Source organism: Miniopterus natalensis, chromosome 18, assembly GCF_054644295.1.
Source record: "Miniopterus natalensis isolate mMinNat1 chromosome 18, mMinNat1.hap1, whole genome shotgun sequence".
NCBI lineage: Eukaryota > Metazoa > Chordata > Mammalia > Chiroptera > Miniopteridae > Miniopterus > Miniopterus natalensis.
The window spans coordinates 11,090,613-11,112,380 of record NC_142098.1 but is presented as its reverse complement, the minus strand read 5'-3'; the positions used below and the strand labels follow the sequence as shown (position 1 = coordinate 11,112,380).

General features: G+C 54.5%; 3 protein-coding genes across 3 annotated transcripts; 2 read left to right on the top strand and 1 right to left on the bottom strand.

Moving 5' to 3' along the window:
- SBSN (suprabasin) lies at nucleotides 1-4,171 on the bottom strand. The gene is made up of 4 exons (XM_087827164.1): nucleotides 2,588-4,171; nucleotides 1,104-1,169; nucleotides 953-997; nucleotides 1-93 (listed from the first exon to the last, which is right to left on the bottom strand). The coding sequence occupies exons 1-4, from the start codon at nucleotides 4,169-4,171 to the stop codon at nucleotides 70-72; spliced, it is 1,719 nt and encodes a 572-aa protein (XP_087683290.1). The 3' UTR covers nucleotides 1-69.
- A 4,557-nt stretch (nucleotides 4,172-8,728) lies between these two features.
- GAPDHS (glyceraldehyde-3-phosphate dehydrogenase, spermatogenic) lies at nucleotides 8,729-17,003 on the top strand. Its single transcript, XM_016220954.2, has 11 exons — nucleotides 8,729-8,795; nucleotides 11,274-11,436; nucleotides 12,164-12,260; nucleotides 12,427-12,533; nucleotides 13,958-14,048; nucleotides 14,142-14,260; nucleotides 14,629-14,710; nucleotides 15,020-15,171; nucleotides 15,331-15,493; nucleotides 16,740-16,837; nucleotides 16,921-17,003. Exons 1-11 carry the CDS (start codon nucleotides 8,729-8,731, stop codon nucleotides 16,991-16,993), a joined length of 1,212 nt encoding a protein of 403 aa, XP_016076440.2. The 3' UTR covers nucleotides 16,994-17,003.
- Nucleotides 17,004-17,404: 401 nt separating this feature from the next.
- On the top strand, nucleotides 17,405-19,181 carry TMEM147 (transmembrane protein 147). Its single transcript, XM_016220970.2, has 7 exons — nucleotides 17,405-17,549; nucleotides 17,618-17,687; nucleotides 18,187-18,246; nucleotides 18,333-18,469; nucleotides 18,605-18,689; nucleotides 18,779-18,900; nucleotides 18,984-19,181. The coding sequence occupies exons 1-7, from the start codon at nucleotides 17,473-17,475 to the stop codon at nucleotides 19,105-19,107; spliced, it is 675 nt and encodes a 224-aa protein (XP_016076456.1). The 5' UTR covers nucleotides 17,405-17,472; the 3' UTR covers nucleotides 19,108-19,181.
- The last annotated feature ends 2,587 nt before the right edge of the window (nucleotides 19,182-21,768 follow it).

Sequence of the window (21,768 nt, the reverse complement as noted above, 5' to 3'; positions counted from 1 at the left end):
TCCTCCAAGTCATTTCAGCTGATATGACAACCAGAAAGCCAGTCTGCTCAGCAAGGCCAGTGCATCAGTTTAAGGAATGATGTTGGTGATGCTCTGGAAGAGAGGAGATGGGGAGTGAGTGCAGGGTGTGCAGTCAAGAGGGCACCGAGATCTTAGCCCTAACATCCCCCTCTCCCCCCCCCACACCTCCCCCCAGAGAAATGAGAGAGAGACTGGCTATATTGGTCTGGGAATTGCCTGTGTCCTGGAGAATATCTTAAGGAAGGTAGAAACTAGAGTGAGAAAGAACAAGGAGCCAGTACCCCCAGGCAGAGGTGGGGGGGGAGGAGCTCTGTAGGAACAGAGAAGCCTTGTCTGCTTTGCCTCAGAGAATCCCCTGCCACCCCCATAGCCCAGGGGTGGAATAAACAAGGTGTGCCTTTGGGTTCCAGGAGCAGTCTAAAGAGCTGTTACACCCCTTCTCCTTCTGCCCCAGCGTCGGGCAGCTGAGGTACTCAGTCCAAAGAGTAGAGCTAGGGCTTTACTTTGGACCAGGACCCCACAGGAGCCTTTATACTACGAGGGGGGAGGTGCTCAGTCAGGAAGAGGACGGGGCTACAGGTTCCTGCCGCCCAGCATATTGCTGGGAGCCCACCGCAGGGGTGTTCACAGTGGGCTGAGGGCGGGAGGGAGTCACAGGGGAAATGAGGAGGGACAGTGGGCACATGGAGGGGGCGCTGCCAGCTTGTGTTTGCTTCAGTGGGAATGGAAAGCACCCAGAAGATGAAGGCAGGATGCGAAGGGCACGGAGCAGGTGAAGAGAGGGCCAAGCAGAGCTGGGAAATGGGCCGGCTGGTCGCCGAAAGGCTGAGAGTCTGTCCACAGGGAAGCTGACCGAGACTAAGCACCGGGGAGGGCGGTGCACGAGGATCTCCCAAGACTAGGGCAGGAATCTGAGACTGCGGGCACTCACCCTCCACAGAGCTGGAAAGCTGATGAAGGGCTTGTTGACCGAAGCCTGGAATTCAAGGACAAGACAGTCAGTGCCCAGCACCCACCCCACCACCGTCCTAGGAGGGCCTCCGCGCCCCACCCCGAGTCCACGCTTTGCTCCTGAGACTTACTCCAGATGTTAAGGTAGTGGTTGCGCCCCCTCCGTGATGGCCGGTGGATACGCCTGGGCGACCGCCCTGTGGACAAAGCCCAGACCATCATTACGACCCCTCAGACCTGAGGGTCTCCCAAGTTCTTTTTCCCTAGTTACCTGCGACCCCCTAGGGTGACTAACATCCTACCCCCTCACTGTCCAGAAGAAAACCCAAAGGTCATGTTGCCGTGGTAATTCTGTGGGAGGTGGGAAGAAAAGCCAGCAAGGATATCTGCTCCTACTGCCTGGTCTTCCCCTAATACCCTTTCATTTCAGTTAATGACATGCTCTCAGTCACTGAGAAGGGGCCTGACTAGAAAGGGAACCCAGGGGACCCGTGCAAATACCGGCCCTGACCTCAACTCTCCCCCTCAGCCCTGACCTCATGTCTACCCCTTTTACACACACTTGAGCCTGATCCCTAACTCGGGTTGATCCCTGACTTTAATCCTATCCCCAGACACTCAGCAGCGCCACCCTGCTGCTGCCGCGGGCCTGGAGTCTTATCACCAACCTCCCTCTCCTGGCCTCTACATGGTGAGAGCTGCGGTCTATCCCAGAGCCCTTTCCCCTACCCTGCACGCTTTCTACATAGTCCCCTCCTTCCCGCCCACCTGCCTGGCTCCCTGCGTGGCAGTCAGTGTGGCCATGGGCTTTGAGGCCTGGGCCAGTCCTCAAGATGCTGCCCAAAGACTCCTGACAGATTGGAGAGTGGAGAATTGAGGCAGGCGGGAGCCAGCCTTTTATTGCCAAGTCCCCTCCTTGGTGCCTGTTCGGCTGTGTGTGGTGCCGCTTGCCTCTCCCGTCCTCCAGTCTCTGTTCCCTCTACATAAATGGGGATCAGAAATCCTCCTGGAGACCTGCTCTGATGGGGCAGCGTGGAGGAAGAGGAAGACCCCGGATCTGTGATATGCCGAAGATGTGTGCTAGCCACACGGCCCTAGCAAATCCCCTTAAAGCTCCCTGAGCTCGTTTCCTTATATGAAAATCAGAGTCAGGTCAGCCTCCTCGCCCTCACTACCTCAAAGGCTCATTATGAAAATTAAATAGAAAAGAGCTTATCTCCAAAGCTATTGCTCATGCTCACACTCTGATGTTCTGCATGTTCTCTTTCTGCTCCCACTGTACTAGATCTTGGCTCAGTAATTGTTTCCTGTTCCCCAGGAGAGGCTTCATGTTCCTCCCTCCAGACCTCCTTAACTAGGAGGGCAGCTCCCTGACGGTGGGGCTGGGTCCTATTCATACTGTCTGGCATAAGGCTTTGCAGATAGGATGGCTTGGTCCAGCTGACCAGCTGACCAGCAGCTCCTTTGTAAAGGAGAGGAAGGAGGACACGGTCATATAGCTGCCTAAGCTTCTTTCACCACGTGAGGGCTACCTGGGCTCCCCAAATGTCTCAAGGGTTTACCCTCTCCCTCCCCCAGCCCCCTTCTCCCCACTTCCCCACCCCTGTTCACCTACATTCAGCAGCTGGTTGGCCTCCTTGCCGTCCTGGTTGACCCCATAATGAACATTCTGCTGCAACCTGTCCACCTCCTTCCCGGCCTGGCCAGCAGCATGGTGGACACCTTGGCCAAGTTTCTCCGCTTCCTTTCCAGCCTGGCCAGCAGCGTGGTTGACCCCTTGGCCAAATTTCTCTGCCTCCTTCCCGGCCTGGTTGACCCCATCGTGGATCCCTTGGACTACTTTGTCTGCCTCCTTTCCGGCCTGTTCAACGGCATGGTGAACTCCCTGGCCAAAATGCTCCACAGGCTTCCCAGCCTGGTTGACTCCATTGTGGACCCCTGGGATCACTCTGTCCCCCTCCTTCCCAGCCTGCCCTGCAGCATGGTGGACCCCCTGACCAAACTTCTCAGCCTCCTTCCAGGCCTCATCAATCCCATGGTGAATCCCCTGGCCAAACTTCTCTGCCTCATTCCCGGCCTGCCCAGCAGCATGGTGGACACCCTGACCAAACTTCTCTGCCTCCTTCCAGGCCTCATTAACCCCATGGTGGACCCCTTGGCCAAACTGCTCTGCCTCCTTCCCAGCCTGGTTGACCCCAGGATGGACACCTTGGACTATTTTGTCTCCCTCTTTTCCAGCCTGTCCTGAGGCATAATAAACATCCTGGCCAAGCCGCTCCACATCCTTCCCAGCCTGGTTAACTCCATGATGGACCCCTTGGACTATTTTTCCTCCATCTTTCCCAGCCTGCCCAGCAGCATGGTGGACCCCCTCACCAAACTTCTCAGCCTCCTTCCAGGCCTCATTAATCCCATGATGAACCCCGTGGCCAAACTTCTCTGCCTCGTTCCCTGCCTGCCCTGCAGCATGGTGGATCCCATGACCAAACTTCTCAGCCTCCTTCCAGGCCTCATCAATCCCATGGTGGATCCCCTGGCCAAACCTCCCTGCCTCGTTCCCAGCCTGCCCAGCAGCATGGTGGATCCCCTGGCCAAACCTCCCTGCCTCACTCCCAGCCTGCCCGGCAGCATGGTGGATCCCCTGGCCAAACCTTCCTGCCTCACTCCCAGCCTGCCCGGCAGCATGGTGGATCCCCTGGCCAAACCTTCCTGCCTCACTCCCAGCCTGCCCGGCAGCATGGTGGATCCCCTGGCCAAACCTCCCTGCCTCACTTCCCGCCTGGTTGATCCCATGATGGGCCCCCTGAATCACTTTGTCTGCCTCCTTCCCAACCTGTCCAGCAGCGTTGTTGACCCCATGGATTAGCTTCTCTGCTTCCTTTCCTGCTTGTCCGGCGCCACTGTTGATCCCATGGGATACCTTGTCCAAGCCGTGGTTGAGCCCCTTTTCCAGCTCCTTGCCGGCCTGGTTCCCCATGCTGCTCAGTCCATTAAAAACTTTTTCCACTTCCCTTCCAGCTTGAGTGATTCCGTTATTGATGCCTTCCAGGGCCTTGCCCACCTCTCTCTCTGCATTGCTCAGCCCTCTGTTGATCCCTTCAATGACCTTCTCAAGGGGGTCATCGCTGGCCGCCCATCCAGGCAGGGCCCCCAACAGCAGTAGGAGGGAGCAGGAACTGACCACGCTGGCAAGATGCATACTGTTGGGAGGGTGGGGAGGATGCGGAGAGGAGCCAGTGAGCCAAGCTGCTATTTATCCTCTGCCTGCTCCCTCTTCTCCACCCCTCATGACTCAGCTACCCCCGAGAGGCACTGACTCGGTCCCCAGTCAAGGAGGTATTTCCCAGGAAGATTTGAGGTTGAGCAATGAAGAGGAGGAGGAAGAGAGGGTGAGTCATGAGTGGAGAACACTCACATGGCATCTTTGCTCCTTGCCCAGCTCTGGCCCTCCACCCCAGAGCCTAGGTGTCTGCCCTTCCACCTACCTCCTCGCTTCATTCCTCACCCACTGGCCAGGCCTCCTCTCTCCCAACCCCACCTTCAATCATCCCCCACCCATGGTTCCTCAGCATCTTCACTCCTCTCAGGGGATCCAGGATCCAGCTTCCCGGCACTGAGATTCTAGAAAGATGGAAGGTGCAGTCAGGGGGAGGGGCACACTCTCAGGAAGTCGAGGGAATAATTCTTATTGTTTTTGTTGACCCCCCCACAACACACACACGCTATGTTCCAGCCACACAGGACTTCCCCTGGCCCTTAAACACACCAAGCTCATTCCTGCCTCGTGGCCTTTGCACATGCTGTTCTCTCTGGTACGCACAACTCAGATCTCCATATGGCAGGCTCCTCCTCATTCTGTTTTTGGCTCAGATTTCACCTTCTCAAAAAACCTTCCCTGGCCATCCTGCAGTTATACTCTGTAACATCATCCTTTGGGTTTTATAGCACTTACTACGATCCAAAATTTCCTTTTTTATTGTCTGTCTCACCTATCAGATTGTAAACATCTAGAGGACAGGGCCTTTGTCTGTGTTGGTTACTGCCATATCCCCAACTTCTAGAACACTGCCTGGAGTTCAGTAAATATTTATAGGTTGAACAAATGGATGGATTAGAAGAAGCCAAGGTAAGAAAGGCTGGGGCTGAGCCTGAGTCTCAGAGGGTGCTGGGGGAAGGGTGCCTAGGTCCTCAGAGCAGCCAAGGGTCCTTTGGGGCCGAGGAGGGGGGATGGTTGCAGATTTTGGAGCCAGGTTACATTCTCATCACAGAACCCTAGGCTCCTGCCTCCCAGCCCTTGGGCAAGGGCAGGGGGCTGATTGCCATGAGCTGGGACAGGACGCAGTGTCTCCTGAAAAGCCGGTTGAGGCAGCCACGGGGAGGGGCTGAAGACCCAGAGCAGCAGGAGACTGTCAGCCAGAACCTGGGCTGGGGGCCAGGAGCTCATTCTTCCTGATCTCCTCCCCCTGGAAACTCATAAGTTCTAACCTGAAGCCCAGGTGTTGACATGACAGCATGGGTTGAGGGGGAAACGGTTGAGAGCTTGCTTCATCGGGGGAAAGGCAGGTGATGGTTGTTAGATCTGTGGCAGAATTGTCTATCTGGAGCTAGTTTAGAGGGAGGCAGAGACCAGAAGGACCAGAGCCAGTGGGTGGGTACAGTTGGGTGCAGGGGTGAAAGATATTTGGGTTTTGGTGCCAAGGGGAGAGAATGAGAGAGGAGGTGGAGGTGGGATTGCTAGTGGGAAGGCCAGGCAGGAAGGAATGTGCAGGGTGTGAGCAAGTGGGGGTGAGAGAGTTATGTGTGTGGGTGCCCAGGTGTGGTGAGAATCTTCACGTGTGTTCAGGCTTTGCTCAAACAAGGACAAGGCCCACTCCCCTGGGCAGATCCAGGGTTCCACCCCAGATCCTGGACACTTGGCTCTACACACTCCCCTGGGCAGACCCAGGGTTCCACCCCAGATCCTGGACACTTGGCTCTACTCAGAACCAGGCATCCCAGACCCAGAGGCCCAGGAGCTTCTGCCTTCTCTGTGCTCTGCCTATCGAGGGTGACTAATTGTACTACCTCTCCATACTTGAGCTCATCAAATCTGTTTCCCAGTTTCACACTCCAGGGACAAAGCCAAGTCCCTGGGCAACCTCAGGCGTGGCTTTTCTGCCCTGTCCAGTGCCTAAATGAGGGAGTTTCCCATGCGAGGAGATTAGTGGGTGGGGAGCTCCAGAATCCTAATCCTCCCTGAGATTGACAGGTGGGGTTTTTCCATTTCTCTTTCCACCCCTCTCTCTGCCCCACTCTACCATCTTCCGTCAGCCTCAGTCCCCCCTCCTCAGTGCCCCATTCCCATTGGTCACTATTTGGTTCTGGACTTTGGCATCTGTCTCTGTGAGATTGGCCTGCCATCCTCCACTGGTTTTGGTAACGTGGCTGTGCTGATTTCCTAGAGTGAGTGGACTAGCTTTCAGTCACTCAGCCATCACAGCTCCCCCAAAGCACTCCCAAGAAGTTTACCATGAAAGTACACACAGTGTGACCCAGGCGGTGTGGCTCACTCAGTGGTTGGGCATCTGACCTATGACCCAGGAGATCACGGTTTGATTCCCGGTCAGGGCACATGCCTGGGTTTCGGACTCGATCTCCAGCAGGGGGCGTGCAGGAGGCAGCCGATCAATGATTCTCTCATCATTGATATTTCTCTCTCTTCCTTCCTCTCTCTGAAATCAATAAAAATATATTTTAAAAAAGAAAGTGCACATAGTGTGCCTGCCAATCCATGGGGCCCCTGAGCATCTGTCCTGCCCAGAGCCTCTCCAGCCCTGGTTAGGATCTGCAACACTTCCTTTGGACTGGCAAACATTTGTTCCTGATGCTCTGGCAGATCTTGCCATGAAATCAAAATCCGAAGCAGGCTTTGGGAGGATAGACCTTCACTCTGTCTCTTGCTATTGGCCTACTCAGATTTGCCATTTCTTTTCATATCAATTTTGATCCTTTATGTCCTCTAAGAAATATTTTAATTTCATTGAGCTTTTCATATTTATTATTGTAAAGTTGGACAAAATCGGTCCCTTTTCTGTCCTGGTTTCATTTATATGCTCTTTCCACCCCCCTTGATCATACATGTAAAGTTTGTCCCCCTTTGTTTAATTACTATCTTTTTTTGGTCTAGGTTGATTGAAATCTTCCTCTCTGTATGTACACCCAATTTAGTTTCAGTTCCACCTCTCCGGGGCCATCCAAGCAGGAAGGCCTCACCCTCGCCCTGTCCCATGGCAGTTGCTTTAGCAAACTAAGTTCCTAAGGAGGTTTGGGGAAGAGGTTATGTCAGTCACTGTGCCCCTTCTTGCTTCCACACCTTTCTCTGGGATGGTGACTCCTTCCTGGCCCAAACCCCCACACCCCTAAGTCTTGGTCATAGCTGAGTGTCAACTGGCCCTGCAGGTGAAGGTACCTGCCTGTGAGTCACAGGTGTACGAGCAAGCCCCCACCCTCGGTGCTTTAGAGGGAGCCACCTGTGCATTTGGTCTTTCCCAAATGTATATGGAAGCTTGCTGTGTGCCAGGCACAGTTCCAGGTGCTGGAAGACAGAGGGGACCCCATGCCTCGTGGGAGAGACACTGAGCAAGTAACTCATAACTAGACCATGGCAGGCTGCGTGGAAGCCCCACGGAAAGGAGTTCTGAGAGAGGGCATGGCTGGGAGGAAGCTTTAAGATTGGGGGTCAGAAGAAACCTGAGGAGGGGACATTTATTCATTCATCCTGGTATTACTTATTGAGTGGGTACCTTTTAAGTGCCAAACATTCCTCTAGTCAATGAGGTATAAAACTGATGAGGTAGATGAGCACTCTGCTCTCCCAGAGCTTGGTCTAGTGGGCAGACAATTGGTAAGACAACAAATGAACAAAATGATTTCTTAGAGACACATGCTGTGAGGGGAATAAAAATAATAGAGTGTAACCCTGGAGTAGTTTTGCACATTTGAACATCTAACGCAGGATGGGAAGTCAGACAGGCTTCCTGAAAGGTGAGTACATCCAGTGGTGAGGCTGATGGCAGGTGGTGGCTGAGAAAGGAGAGGACTTCAGACGGGGAATCAGGAGGATCTCTTTAAAGGGTAACACCTGCCCTGGAACGGTGGGGCTCAGCTGGTTGAGTGTCAGCCTGTGCACTAAAAGGTGGCCAGTTCCATTCCACATCAGGGCACATGCCCAGGTAGTGGGCTTGGTCCCTGGCAGGGGGGGGTGCGTGCAAGGCAACTGATCCATATTTTCTCTCTCCGTCCTTTCTCTCTAAAACCAATAAAAACATATTTTTTAAAAAATTTTAAAAAAGGGTAACACCTGAGGGAAACCATGAAGCAGCCAGCTGAGAGGAGGCCGCCAGGGCTCCCAGGCATAAAGGAACAGCTGGGGTAACTGGGGGGTACGGGGGAGGTGTCAAGGCACAGCCCAGAGGCAGTGCGCTAAGGAGAGAGGGAAGGGCGTTGAGGACCAGAGTAAAAAGTTGCATTCCACTCTAGTCGCCCGCGGAGGTCTTAGAATGCACAGCGTGGGGAGGGACGGCACACGCCTCCCCTGGGATGGGATGGGCTCTTGGAGCCACCGCCTCTGTGACCTCACGGTACTGTGACATCACGGCAGGAAGCTCGCACGCCCCGCTGGCCCCCGCGCCCCGCGTCGCACTAACATCTCGGCCCCGCGTCGCAGTAACATCGCGGCTAGTCCCTGGGCTACTGGGCCATGAAACCTTAGGAGGCCATGTCGAAACGCGACGTCGTCCTCACCAATGTCACCGTTGTCCAGCTGCTGCGACAGCCGTGCCCCGGTGAGGGGGGCGGCGGAGGGGCCCGCGCAGGGGACGAGAGGGAGGCCGGGGAGCCGCGCTCGCAGGGTCGGAGCCCCCTTCGTCCAGCGTCCGCCAGAGAGGGACCGCAGGCGCGGGCTGGCCGGCGGGGTCCTCACCCAGAGCCCCTTGTCCCCGCCGCCCCTCTCCCGTCGGCCACCGGAGTTTGCTGGCAAAGTGGTTTCTATGGCCGTGGAGGAAGGGACGGGGACCCCCAACCTGAGGGTGGGCTGTGCGCCTCCCGCGCGGCGGAAGGATAGGAGCAGGGGCCGGACCGAGGCTGGAGCGAGTTGACACGGGGGCAGCTCTGATGACAGCCGCCGGGGTTAAGCAGCTCAGCGAACGGGGTTTCACATAAAACTGACGCTCCTGCCGACCAGGGCGGAGCGGCCGCTAGAGAGTTGATGGGCTTTGTCCCTCCCTGTATTGCGCGAAGATAGGACATCTGCAACCTGCCAGGGCTGTGCCAAGCGCCTGACAAGCGTGCACTCGTTGAAGCCTCACAACCACCTGCTGAGGTCAATGTATTTACTGCCCCCTTTTCAAAGATCGCAAACCACGTCCCTTAGGTCTCTCACACTGGAATAGCGGAGTTGGGGCTCCGAGCCCCTGCTTGCAACCACTGGGCAGCCCTACCTCGCCCAGCCAGAGGTGCGCGCACACACCCCCAAGCGACGAACCCAGGTCTCCGGAGGAGGTGGGAGGGGCGCAGCAGGGAAGCTCCGCCCCACGGGGCTGGCCGTGGCCGAGTCTTAGGCTTGGCTCGAGCGGGGGAAAGCCTGCAAGATGCAGCAGCGGACAACGTAATGGCTGTGGGCCTTAATCCCCCTCACTGCTCGGCACCAGCTCTGTGACTTCGGGCCTCAGTTTTCCCTCTGTAAAGTGGATTTGTAGCGCATATCTCACAGGAATCTGTGAGCAGATGCACGTGGAGCTCAGCACAGCACCTAGTACTTAGTGGAACCCAGGTAATGGGAGTGTCATTGTAGTTGGGAGAGCCCGCTTGTGCGTGTTTCACCTACCAGGTGATGCTCCATGGATGAAGCTCCTCTGGGCTCCTCCTTCACAGTGCAGCAACTTTTCTACAGCCCATGTAACCCACCCCCTAGAGGAGAGGGGAGGGGAAGGCTGAGGGAAGTTGGGAGAGGAAGACTATCCAAGTTTTCCGGTGGTAGAGTGGACTCATCCCTACTCTTACCCCAGATGGACAAATCTCCTTTCCATTATAGCAGAAACAGAACCCCAAGGAATGCAAACATCCTTAAGGTCACCAACAATCACAGGGTCTCTGCCACCAATAAACACTATTACTTTTATGAACTTGTTCTGCTACTATAAACACCCACAGCCCAGCCTCAGGCCACGAGGTCTGTGGCAGCCCAGAGAGTTCAGGGAGACAATAGGCCAGCTGGCCCCTGGCATCTAGCCCCACCACCTCCCAGGCGCCTTCAATTCTAGTGCCAAACCTAACTCCCACCTTCATCCTCAGGCCTCTCTCTAAACCCTGCTCTCTCTCTTTCCTCATGAATACTTCGTATCGGACTTCCTCCCCTCTATTAAAATCAGCACCTACTGGGCCTTGAGATCTCAGTGAGTCCTCACAGAAGTCCCCAAGTGGAGGGTCAGATGTGATGACAGGAAACAAGCCAGAGAGGCTCATTAACTTGCCCAAGGTCACACACATGTCAGGTAGCTGAGCCAGGGCTAATCAGGCCTGATCCCCAGTATGAACCCTCTGCCAGGCAGGCCCCCGACTGCTATCACCACATCTCCCCTCCTCTCAAGCCTTCACCTGCAACTCAGGTAGCACACCTCCAAGCACAGCATGGGAGTGGGAGTATGTGTTTAGAGAGGTGGAAGCTAATAAAGGTCTCCATCTGTTTTATGTTATAGTACCCGGTATTTTCTAAACTTCTCTGAGAATAAAAATCACCTGAAGTGCTTGTTAGAAACACTGGGGCCTCAGAACAGACCTATTCAGTCAGGTTTTCCTAGGAGAGGGTTCCTGGAGGATGTTTATCAGAACAGTTTGGGGATCACTGGGCTACATGAATTATCAGATCATTCAGGAAAAGATCTTTGAAATACTAATGTATGTGGAATGTTCCCAGACTCTTGTCATAAGCACTACATATATTACCTCATTTAATCTACACAGTGACCCTCTGAGAGAAGTACTATTACCTCCATTTTAGAAATGAGGAAACTGAGTCAGAGAGTGTCACCCCAAGCAACTGTTAAAAATATATAGTACCCACTGAATTAGAATCTCCAGGGAAGTGGCCCTGGCATTGACATTTTAAAGCAAGCCCATCCCCTGCTCATTCTGTGGATCAGGTAGGTTTAGGAAACACTGGGCTAGATGGTTGGCCACTAGGGGCCAGACGCCAGCAACAGGTCCTGGGTGGCAACAGGTCCTGTGATGGTGCAGTTCATTGCTGCCCCTACTCCCTCCAACAGTGGCCAGACCACCACCCCCGCCACCACCTCCGCCACCACCCAAAGTTGAGTCACCGCCGCCATCACCACCACCACAGCCTATCAAGGAGGAAGTCCCACCTCCTCCGCCTCCTCCACCTAAGAAGGTTCCTCCGAGTCCCGAACTGACTGTTGGCATCAATGGGTGAGTCAGCCCTGGCCCCTGAGCCTTCTGGAAGCCATAGGACCCAGACTTTCTGCTAGTTGCTGGATGAGGCATCTCCACATTTCTCACCATCAATGCTTTCATTCTGTCCACCCTGGAGAAAGAGGGAAAAGGTACAGGGCATCACCTGGAACATTCGGTTGGGTGATGTGTATGAACAGCATGGAGTATAGTAAAACTGGAGAGGCCAGAATTAGCTGGGGTGTCAGGAAAGACCTCTGGGAGGTGACACTGGAGTGAAGCCTGAGTGGCAGCTGTGCAGCAAGCACTGGCTGTGGGGCAGAAGGGGCAGCTCAATGCGCTGGTGTGGAGCAAACAAGGCAGGAGAGGAAGGAGTGTGGTGGCATGCAGACGGGGGCCTGGTGGGCCCTGCTAAGGAGTTTGGATCTGGTTTTACTGATAGAGCTGTGGAGGTTTTCAGGCCAAGATAACAGGACCTGAAATTCTACAGGATCTGTCCAGCTACACAGTTAGGAATGGGATAGAGGATGGATGGGTGAGAAAGCAGGTAAATCAGTTAAACTGGTGAGGTCATCTAAGCAAGATGATAGCGGCCAGCACAGTGTTGGCTGCCTTCTTCCCCCAGACTGAGGAGTCCCACCCAGTCCCCTTGAGGAGCCTCCTGTTACCCCTTCTCTCCCGTCCCCTCCTCTGCCTGCTGGCTGAGGATTCTGAAGACAACCCTACAACCCTTGTCCCTGGACAGATTTGGACGCATCGGTCGCCTGGTGCTGCGAGCCTGTGTGGAGAAAGGCATTAAGGTGGTGGCAGTCAACGATCCATTCATTGACCCAGAATACATGGTGAGCAGCAGGTAGAGGGTGGGAGCGGGGTGGGAGGGCTCATGGGGGCGCTCTGGGAGGCTCCCAGCTGCAATGTGGAACCTTCCCCAAGGCAGGGATTCCTCAGGGATACCCGCTCTCCCAACCATGCCACCCCCAAGATAAGGAGCCATTCTGTCTCCCGCAGGTGTACATGTTTAAGTACGACTCCACCCACGGCCGATACAAGGGGACTGTGGAGCACAGGAGTGGACGGCTGGTTGTGAATAACCAGGAGATCAGTGTCTTCCAGTGGTAAGGGCAGCGGGCTGACACCCGCATGCAATGCATTAATGGAGGGTGCAAAGAGGGCAAGGACGGGGGTCCAGCCTCTTTCTCGAGGAAAGGGCCAGAGTCCCTGAGGTGCCAACTCTTTGCCCCATGACAACTTAACAATTGCTACAGAGGAGTTTGTTGAGTAGCCCTCTTCCCCAACTCAGAAGGCAGGAAATGGGGGGGGGGGGGCTCAGAGAAGAGCTAGTTGAACCAGATGATAAAAGGTGTGACCCGACAGAGCAGATGACCAGGAAAAGAGTCGTGTGGTGGCCCAGGGAGAGGATAGGAAGTGTCTCATTCATTCATTTATTCTGGTATGCGGCCAGTACAGATCCTAGGCCAGCCTGCCTGTGCTCCCAGCCAGCTCTGCCTCCTGCCTCCTACCCCTTCACCTCTGCCCTGGCTTCTCTGGAGAATGCCAATGAGGCATCTAACCCTCCTCAGGTTTTGAGGGATAAATGATTCAGTAAAGGTGAAGCACTTAGAACATGGGCACATGGCAGGTGTTCAGTAAACATGTGTGGGCTAACTAATAAAAAACCAACCCACAAACACTGTCTGAACCCCTCTGGGGAGAGCAGACTCAATGACAAAGGAAAGAGACCAAGCCTTGTTGCCACAGAGTTGTCTAAAAGACGAGGCAGATGCTAAGAAAAAAATCACAAAAGCAAATACTGAAGTTGTGATAAGCCCTGTGAGGGAAAAGACTCCTATACAAGTAGAAAACAGCAATAATGTTTAATGTTTCCAATGCAAACGTTTGATAAACTAGCAAGTAAAAATAAAAATTTATAAAACATCAAACAGAAAAGGTCTTACCTTTCTAATGTAAACCACTAACCACTGCTGACCCCAGAGGGGCCTCAGGCTTTAGTCACATCCCTCTCCCCCATTGCTCCCAGGATGTAGTGCCTGTCTTCAGGGACTTGCCCAGCCTCTTGCAGTAGGCTCCCTGTTGTAGAAGCTGAGTGGTAAAGACAAGAGAGGCAAGGAGGGCCATGGTGAGGTTGCAAGGGCAGGGAACCAGAAGCAGTAAAGCAGGCCTCACTCTCTTGGGGTCTACATTCTGGGCAGTCTATGTAGAAAGGGCCTGACCTGGTTGGCAGTAGTCAGGGATGGGTCCCTGGGAACAGGGGGTGAATGAGGCCTGAGGAGGTAGCAGCTTGTATATACCTGGGCATAGCAGGGGTGGGGCAGGGCACAAAGCAGTTTTGGGGTGAGGGTCAAAGACCAGCAGGGTCAAATCTATCTGGGATAGCTAAGTATGTGTGGGTGGGGAGAACAGATGGCTGCAAGTCAGGTGTGAAGGTGTCTGGTTAGCCTTTCAAACGGTAAAGGCCATGGACTATGAAGGCAAGACCATGCAAGGGAGACTGATGCACAGCCCTGCCACCCCTTCACAGCAAGCAGCCCAAAGATATACCCTGGAAGTCTGTCGGGAGCCCCTTTGTGGTAGAGTCCACAGGCATGTACCTGTCCTTGGAGGCATCTTACGTAAGTGGGGGAGAGGTGCCCAGGGCTGGCCAGGGGGTGTGACACTTGAATCTCATAAATTAATGACACCAGTGCTCCTTCCTCCTTCCCTAGAGCCACATCGAGGCAGGTGCCTCACGTGTGGTCATCTCCGCACCCTCACCAGATGCACCTATGTTTGTCATGGGGGTGAATGAAAAGGAATATAACCCTAGCTCCATGAAAATTGTCAGGTAACGGGCAGCAACATCCTGAAGTTGGTGAGGGGAAGGGATCAGACTCAGCCTCCCCACCCTCACTCCCACTGGTGCTTCTTTCACATCCATCTGCTTCTCCTTCCCAAAGTCTTAACAGCCACCATTTTAAAGTTCACCTAAAACTGTTAGAAATGCACAGCTTCTGAAGAACATGCTTGGGGAGCTTCCCCCAGCTATTCCTCTGGTGCCTCCTTCAGTCTGAAGGCATCGCCAGTGATCTTTCTCATCCCCATCCTGCCTCTTCACAAAACCACGCCTATAAGCATACCCCCCAAATGAAGTACGGGTGGTAGGGTGGCTCTGACGCTCACCTCACAGTCCCCTTGCATGCTGGGCTGTTTCAGCAATGCATCCTGCACCACCAACTGCCTCGCCCCCCTTGCCAAGGTCATTCATGAGCGATTTGGGATCGTGGAAGGACTGATGGTGAGTTCGGGAGAGGGCTGGGCAGGATGGATGGCAGGGAAACTATACCTCCTCCTGTCAGGACTTGCTTAGTGTGTGAAGTTAACAGGAAGAGACTGGTTTCAGGAGGAAAGGCCTGCCAGTGGTGAAGTCTTTTAAGACACTGTAACTCTCAGGCAAGGCTTGACCCTGGCTTGCAGGTGCCCCTCCTATGGTCTGTGGTGGTGGCCCCACCAACCTTCACACCTGGCTCATCACCCCAAGCTTGGAAAAAAGAGGCATGGGAGCTTAGGAGCAGGAAGGCCTCACCTCAGCCCCCTTCTTCCCAAGACCACAGTCCACTCCTACACGGCCACCCAGAAGACAGTGGACGGGCCATCAAAGAAGGCCTGGCGAGATGGACGAGGAGCCCACCAGAACATCATCCCAGCCTCTACAGGGGCTGCCAAGGCCGTGGGCAAAGTCATTCCAGACCTCAAAGGGTATGAGGGAAAGAAGCTGCAACCAGCATGGGGGACACACCCTGGGAAGAGCAGACTGGTCCCAATCCTTGAGGTTCTAATGAGAGGAAGGTGGAAGGTGAGGGGGATGGATGGAGAAGTCTCTGGTTCTGACTCCCACCTCGATGTGGTATTCTCCAGGAAGCTAACAGGAATGGCGTTCCGGGTGCCAACCCCAGACGTGTCTGTCGTGGACCTGACCTGCCGCCTGGCCCAGTCCACCCCCTACTCGGCCATCCAGGATGCCATAAAAGCAGCAGCCAAGGGACCCATGGCTGGCATCCTTGCCTACACCGAGGATGAGGTAGGGTCTGAAAAGAGACCCTGAGAGGAACCCTTTGGGGGGAGAGTGTGCCTTCCCACTTGCCAAGGAGCTGCTCGCAATGTATCAAGATAGGAACTGCAGGGCTGGGAAGGTCAGATCTCCCTGCCTCGGACACTCTGCACTTGCTGCTCCTTTGGTCTAGAAAGCTTTTCCCCCAGGTGGCCATGTATGTCCTCACCTCCAATTCTTTACTTCAGCCTCCCTCCTCAGCAAGATTTCTTTTTGTGGCCCTTTACCTCAGCTGAAATTTCATTTCATAATCACTGTTGGTCCTGCTAGCACATATACTCCAAGAAGGCAAGGATTTAGGGACTATGTTTTCACTTCCATAGCTCCAGTCATCTTCCCAGGGCCTGGCACACGGCAGGTGCTCAATACATGCTTCGTGAACAAGACAAAAGATACCATTTTTCAACATTTGCTCAGGGCAGGCCATGGGCAGGTGCCTTCCTGTGAGGAACAGATATCACTGTCCCTTTGCTCCCAGCAGTGCCATCTCTGGTGCTGTCTCCCTGCTTTAGCTCCTGCAGGTCCACCCTTACACCAGGACCTCTTGTTTTAACGAAATTGGATCACATCACCCCGCACTGCTGGGAACCTTCCTGTGACCTTCCACCACACCAGGGACAACCCCCTCAGAGCCTGTGCTGCAGGCTCCTTCTACCTCAGAGCCTGCTGAGGGCCTGAGTTGGCCAGACCCTCCTAGTCATCCAGACCCAGCCTGGCTGCCTCCACTTGGGGCCCTCTGTGCCAGCCCATTCCAAGTACCTGAATTATTCCCAGGAAATTATTTTTTTTTAATGTTTTTTATTGATTTTTCAGAGAAAGAGGAAGGGAAAGGGAGGAAAGAAATATTGATGAGAGAGAGAATCATCGATAGGCTGCCTCCTACTATGGATCCAGCTGAAACCTGGGCATGTGCCCTGATGGGAATTCAACCAGTGCCTTCTTGGTGCATGGGAGGATGCTCAGTCCACTGAGCCACACCAGCCAGGCAGGAAATGATATTTATTGGTACAGCATCAGGGTGTTTATGGTCTGTGTCCTTTGGCCAGTCCCCCACCAGCAGAGCCCCCATGTGCCCTCTTCATATCCCATCCCCACACAGTAGGATTCCATCCAATACTGTAAGCGAATGCATGGCCAATACGCCTGAGGCAGAACCTGGACTCCTGGCCATCTTTCCTCTGCGACCCAAACTTACCTTCAAAATTCTGACACCCAGGTTGTCTCTACGGACTTTATCGGCGATACCCACTCGTCCATCTTTGATGCTAAAGCTGGCATCGCGCTCAACGACAATTTCGTGAAGCTCATTTCCTGGTAAGGGGGAAGGAGTCGGAAAACGTAGGGGAAGCCGGAGGTGATGGGGAGGGATCCCCTGACCCCTCGACTGCCCTCCTCAGGTACGACAACGAATACGCCTACAGCCACCGGGTGGTGGACCTCCTCCGCTACATGTTTAGCCGAGAGAAGTGAAGTGGGAGAGCCCCTCCTCTGCTTCCCTGAGCTCCCAGTCCAGAACCATTCCATCCCTCGGCTCCCCAGGGGAAGTAGGGCGCCCTGCGCGAGAGACTCGCGCCGCTGCGCCACCAGAAATAAAAACAGAGCGCTCACAGCTGCGCCCCGTGTTTCTGCGCGGTTCCCGGGGGCCGGGGAGGGGAGGGGAGGGGGTGGGGGCGGCGAGGGGGACAGTCCCTAGGTCCTCCAGTAGCGAGCGCCCAAGGCCCGGCGCCTGGGCTCGGCGGCGACTCCGGGCCCTCGAGGGTGGGCCCGCGCAGGCGCTAACATCCGCGCTCCGCGCGGTGTCGGCGCTCATGACGTCAGCGCGCCGGCGCCGTGGCCTCCGCTCCCAGGAGGCCGCGCGGGCCTCGGCGGAGGCCCGGGCGCCAGATTCGGGCACGGGCGCCAGGCGGGCGAGGTAGAGTCCTGCGCTCCGGCGGGCCGGGGGCGGCGCCATGACCTTGTTTCACTTCGGGAACTGCTTCGCCCTGGCCTACTTTCCCTACTTCATCACCTACAAGTGCAGCGGCCTGTGAGTGCGGGGCGGCCGCGGGGCGGGGGGCGCGGGCCCGGACGAGCCCTCACCGCCCGCTCCTGCAGGTCGGAGTACAATGCCTTCTGGAAGTGCGTGCAAGCTGGGGTCACCTACCTCTTCGTGCAGCTGTGCAAGGTGAGGGCGCCCGGAGCCGCGCATGTGGCCCCGGGCTCGCCGGACCCAGACCTCCACCCTGTCCGGATCCCGCTGTGTGGGATGGTCCTCAACACTGCATATAGAAGACGGACTTTGGAAGGGGGGACCCGAAGGAGAGGCCTCCAAGCAGCTTTTGCATAGCTATTTTTGTAAAATGGAGAAGACTCTGTTATATAGTTCTGAGGGGTTTTGTGTGGTTGAAAACCACTAACCAGCAGATGGAGGTGCAGATGCTGCTGGTGGGTGCCAGCCTAGGCACCTCCAGGTCCGACCTTGATCCCCTGTGGTCACCATAGAAAAACTTCCAGGTCTCTACCTTCTATCTCCCTTGGTCCTGTAATCTTGGCGCCCCCTCCCCTCCCAATCTGGTGGTCCTTCTCCACATGGGAACCCTAGAACCATGTACACACTAACTTCCCACAAAACCCACACAGTTTATCCCCCTCACCTTGAGGTGACCTCTGTTTTGTGTTCTCAGATGTTGTTCCTGGCCACTTTCTTTCCCACCTGGGAAGGTGGCATCTATGACTTCATTGGGGTGAGTGGGGCAAGGGAGAGGGGAGGGAGTGCAGAAGTGAGGCCCCCTGGCGTCTGTGCTTACTCAAGCCTCAACCTGACCCACAGGAGTTCATGAAGGCCAGCGTGGATGTGGCAGACCTAGTAGGCCTAAACCTTGTCATGTCTCGGAATGCCGGCAAAGGGGAGTACAAGATCATGGTTGCTGCCCTGGGCTGGGCCACGGCGGAGCTCATTATGTCCCGGTGTGTTAAGCAGCCTGAAACCCAGATTCCTGAGAAAGGACACCTAGGTTTCAGGAAGGTTCTGGAGGGTGGGGGCTGATTCTGGGTGCTGAGGGTTTCTGGGTACTGGAGAATCATTCCCTTTGCCTTTTTCAGTTGCATCCCTCTCTGGGTTGGAGCCCGGGGCATTGAGTTTGACTGGAAATACATCCAGATGAGCATTGACTCCAACATCAGTCTGGTATGCAGTTCTACTCTCCCTTACACACCTTTTTGCTGGTGGCAGTACTCATCCCCAGGGCCTGGTCCTGACTTCCTGCCTCCCTTCAGGTCCATTACATCGTCGCATCTGCCCAGGTGTGGATGATAACACGCTACGACCTATACCACACTTTCCGGCCAGCTGTTCTCCTGCTGATGTTTCTCAGCGTCTATAAGGCCTTTGTCATGGAGTGAGTTGGGTAGGGTTCAAGGCCGGGACCAAATGGAGATGGGTTATCTGTTTTCCTTCTTTCATTGTAATGTTTCCCCGTAGGACCTTCGTCCACCTTTGTTCCTTGGGCAGCTGGACAGCACTTCTGGCCCGAGCAGTAGTGACAGGACTGCTGGCCCTCAGCACCCTGGCCTTGTATGTCGCCGTTGTCAATGCGCATTCCTAGACTTGGTGTCCCAGGCATTCACATACTTTTCCTTGTCTACAGGTTTTAGTGAAGTAAACAGTATTTGGAAAGTTGTTTCCGCCTACATCTCTCTCTGGAACTGTACCAATACCACACTCACTTGCATCCCAGAGGCCCTTGTTCTGGCTTTGGAACCAAGTAAACAGCCTGGCCCTGGTTTGTCCTGTGTTCCTGAAGCCATTTCTCAGCTCCTTATTTTCCCAGGGTAGACTGAGGGCTTGAAGTGTATATAATCTTTGAGCAGTGGCAAATCAGAGAACAGGTGATAGAAAGGAGCTAGAATCCAAGAGAGGGTCCTTGAGGACTTCTCACAGGCTTAACCTGCCCTTTCCCACACAGGTCCTTCCCTTGCTGTTCACCTCCTAGACACCTGTCCCTAATCTCCTTTCATCCACCCTTTCTATGGCATCCAAGGGGATCTATCTGAAACCCCAGTTTTACTAATTCACCCTCCTTACAGCTATCTAGAGCTCCCCATTGCACACTTCTGGGGCAGACTTCTGTGATTCTGAGCTCCTCAGTACTGTGGACCTCAGATCAAATCCTGGCCTGAGTCTTCTTAGGATGGAGTTCAGAGACAGCTGCAGCCAAATAGAGCTTTTGAGCCCCTCAATTTGGATGTTGTCCTGGATGCCACCCTCCCCATCCCCAGCCCTTCCTTGGTCCAGTGGGGTCAGCTTCTTGCCCCATTTCTTCCCCCTCCCTGAAAGGGATGTCAGAAACAGGGCTTTTAATCTCATGTTTAATCTCCACCTTGATGCAAATCCTGCTCACTCAGGAAAGTGCTCCCCAGCCCTGGTATTCCCAGTGGAATCCCCCAGGGTGTGGGATAGGGCTGTTGCCTGCCCCCTCTCACTCTACCAGACTGTGGAAGTCCTGCCATAATGTTATTTAACCCTGGGCCTAGGAAAGCACCATTCACAGCTGTGTTCAGCTCTGCTATGGCAGCCTTGGTGTTTTCAGAGGAAACATACAACCATTATCTAGCCCCACCCCCTCCTTGCCCCTACTTAAGACAGGGTCCACAGGTGTCTTGGGTGAGGAGTGGGGAAGTAATTGATTGGTCACCCTGACTTTGACTTGGAAAGGGATTAATGCAGACACTCCCGCAGCCCAGGTAGGCAGATACGTAATGGAGTCACTTTCTCCCATACCTTTATCCAATGCACCATCTAGCTCTTTATACGTATTGGGACAGGTGAAGTTTGCAGAAAGTATTTGACAACTATTCGCTGAGCAGGGACTCTGATTCAGGCCCCCTTCTGGTGCCAGCTGTGAACTAAGCCCAGCTTTCATGGGATACAAACAAACCAGAGTGGTTGGGGTAGAGGTGAGGGGAGGTGGGAGAGGGGGGAACACAGGCCAGAGGGATCGGGGCTTTGATGGGTGAAGCCTGGTTGGAGTGGTAGGATTGATGAGCTAAACTACAGTGATTAGTGCTGTGATGGCCCAGAGGAGCCAGCTGATCCAGACAGGGGCAGGCTGGCTTCCCTGGAAGAGAGATGTATGGGCTGAGACCTGAAAGATGAATTAGTGGGGCAAAGAGGAGAAAAGCAGGTGTCAAGGACTGTGTAAAGGCCTTGAAGTCAGGGCCTTCCCTTTCCAGCAAAGCATAACTGATTGGAATAAGGTCAAGGGGTATTGTGAGAAAGAAGTCAGCAGGGTGCAGATCCCAGAAGGCTCTGAGGGTTGAGCTGAGGAGTTGACTAGGGGCAGTGGGGAACCACAGAGAGTTCTAGGTAAGGGGAAGACAGGGTCAGATTTGGCTTTGGGAAAATCTCTGTGACCACTGTGGGTGGGGAGACAGGCCAGAAGACCAGGACTGGACCAGGACAGGGATGGCAGAAGTAGGAGAGTAGCTATAAGCAAAGTGGAGGTGGTGGTGACCAATAGGCTGGGGGGGTTTCCCCCATGTAGTAGAGGTTTGGGGAGATGACAGGTGAGGAAGGAGTGAAGAGCCCTTCCCAAGGATTCATCACATTTTCCAAGGAGAAGGAGCCCACCGATGGAACAGTGGATGGGATCAGGTTTGGAGGATGATATAGAGACCTTGGACATGCCAGGGGAGGCTAGAGACAGATGTGGGTGTCACTGCAGAAACAGAACTGAGATGTGGGCAGGGGGTACTGTGGTGAAGAGAAAAGCCAGAGGCCCAGCTAGAGAGTCATTAAAAAGGGAAAAGAGGTGAGAGGGTGTGGCCAGAGGGAGGTGGAGGGCACCTGGCGGGATTTTCTGGCAGTTGGAAGCTTGTCAGGTAAGAGCGTAAGGAGGAGCCTGCTTCGGCAAAGGAGTGAACAAGTGGAATCAGAGTGGAGACACCCGTGAAGGTTGGAAGGTGAGGGCTGCCTGAGGTGGAAAAGATTTTGACACTGTGTCAGGGAGCCCAGAGGCAGTGTAATTAGAGGAATGGTGAACAAGTGCTCGAGGGTGCCTATAGTCACATTCATCTCACCTTTAGCTGTAACCCTAGACCAAGAAATGGGAATTCATTTCCCCAAGGAAGGGTTATTGAGTACCTACTGTGTGCCAGGCTGTGTTTTAGGAACTGAATAAATAGCCACTAAATTGTAGGATTGTGGAACCAAAGGGGCTCTTGAAAACTACAAGATGGTGCCACCAAATTAAAAAGCAGTCACTGTG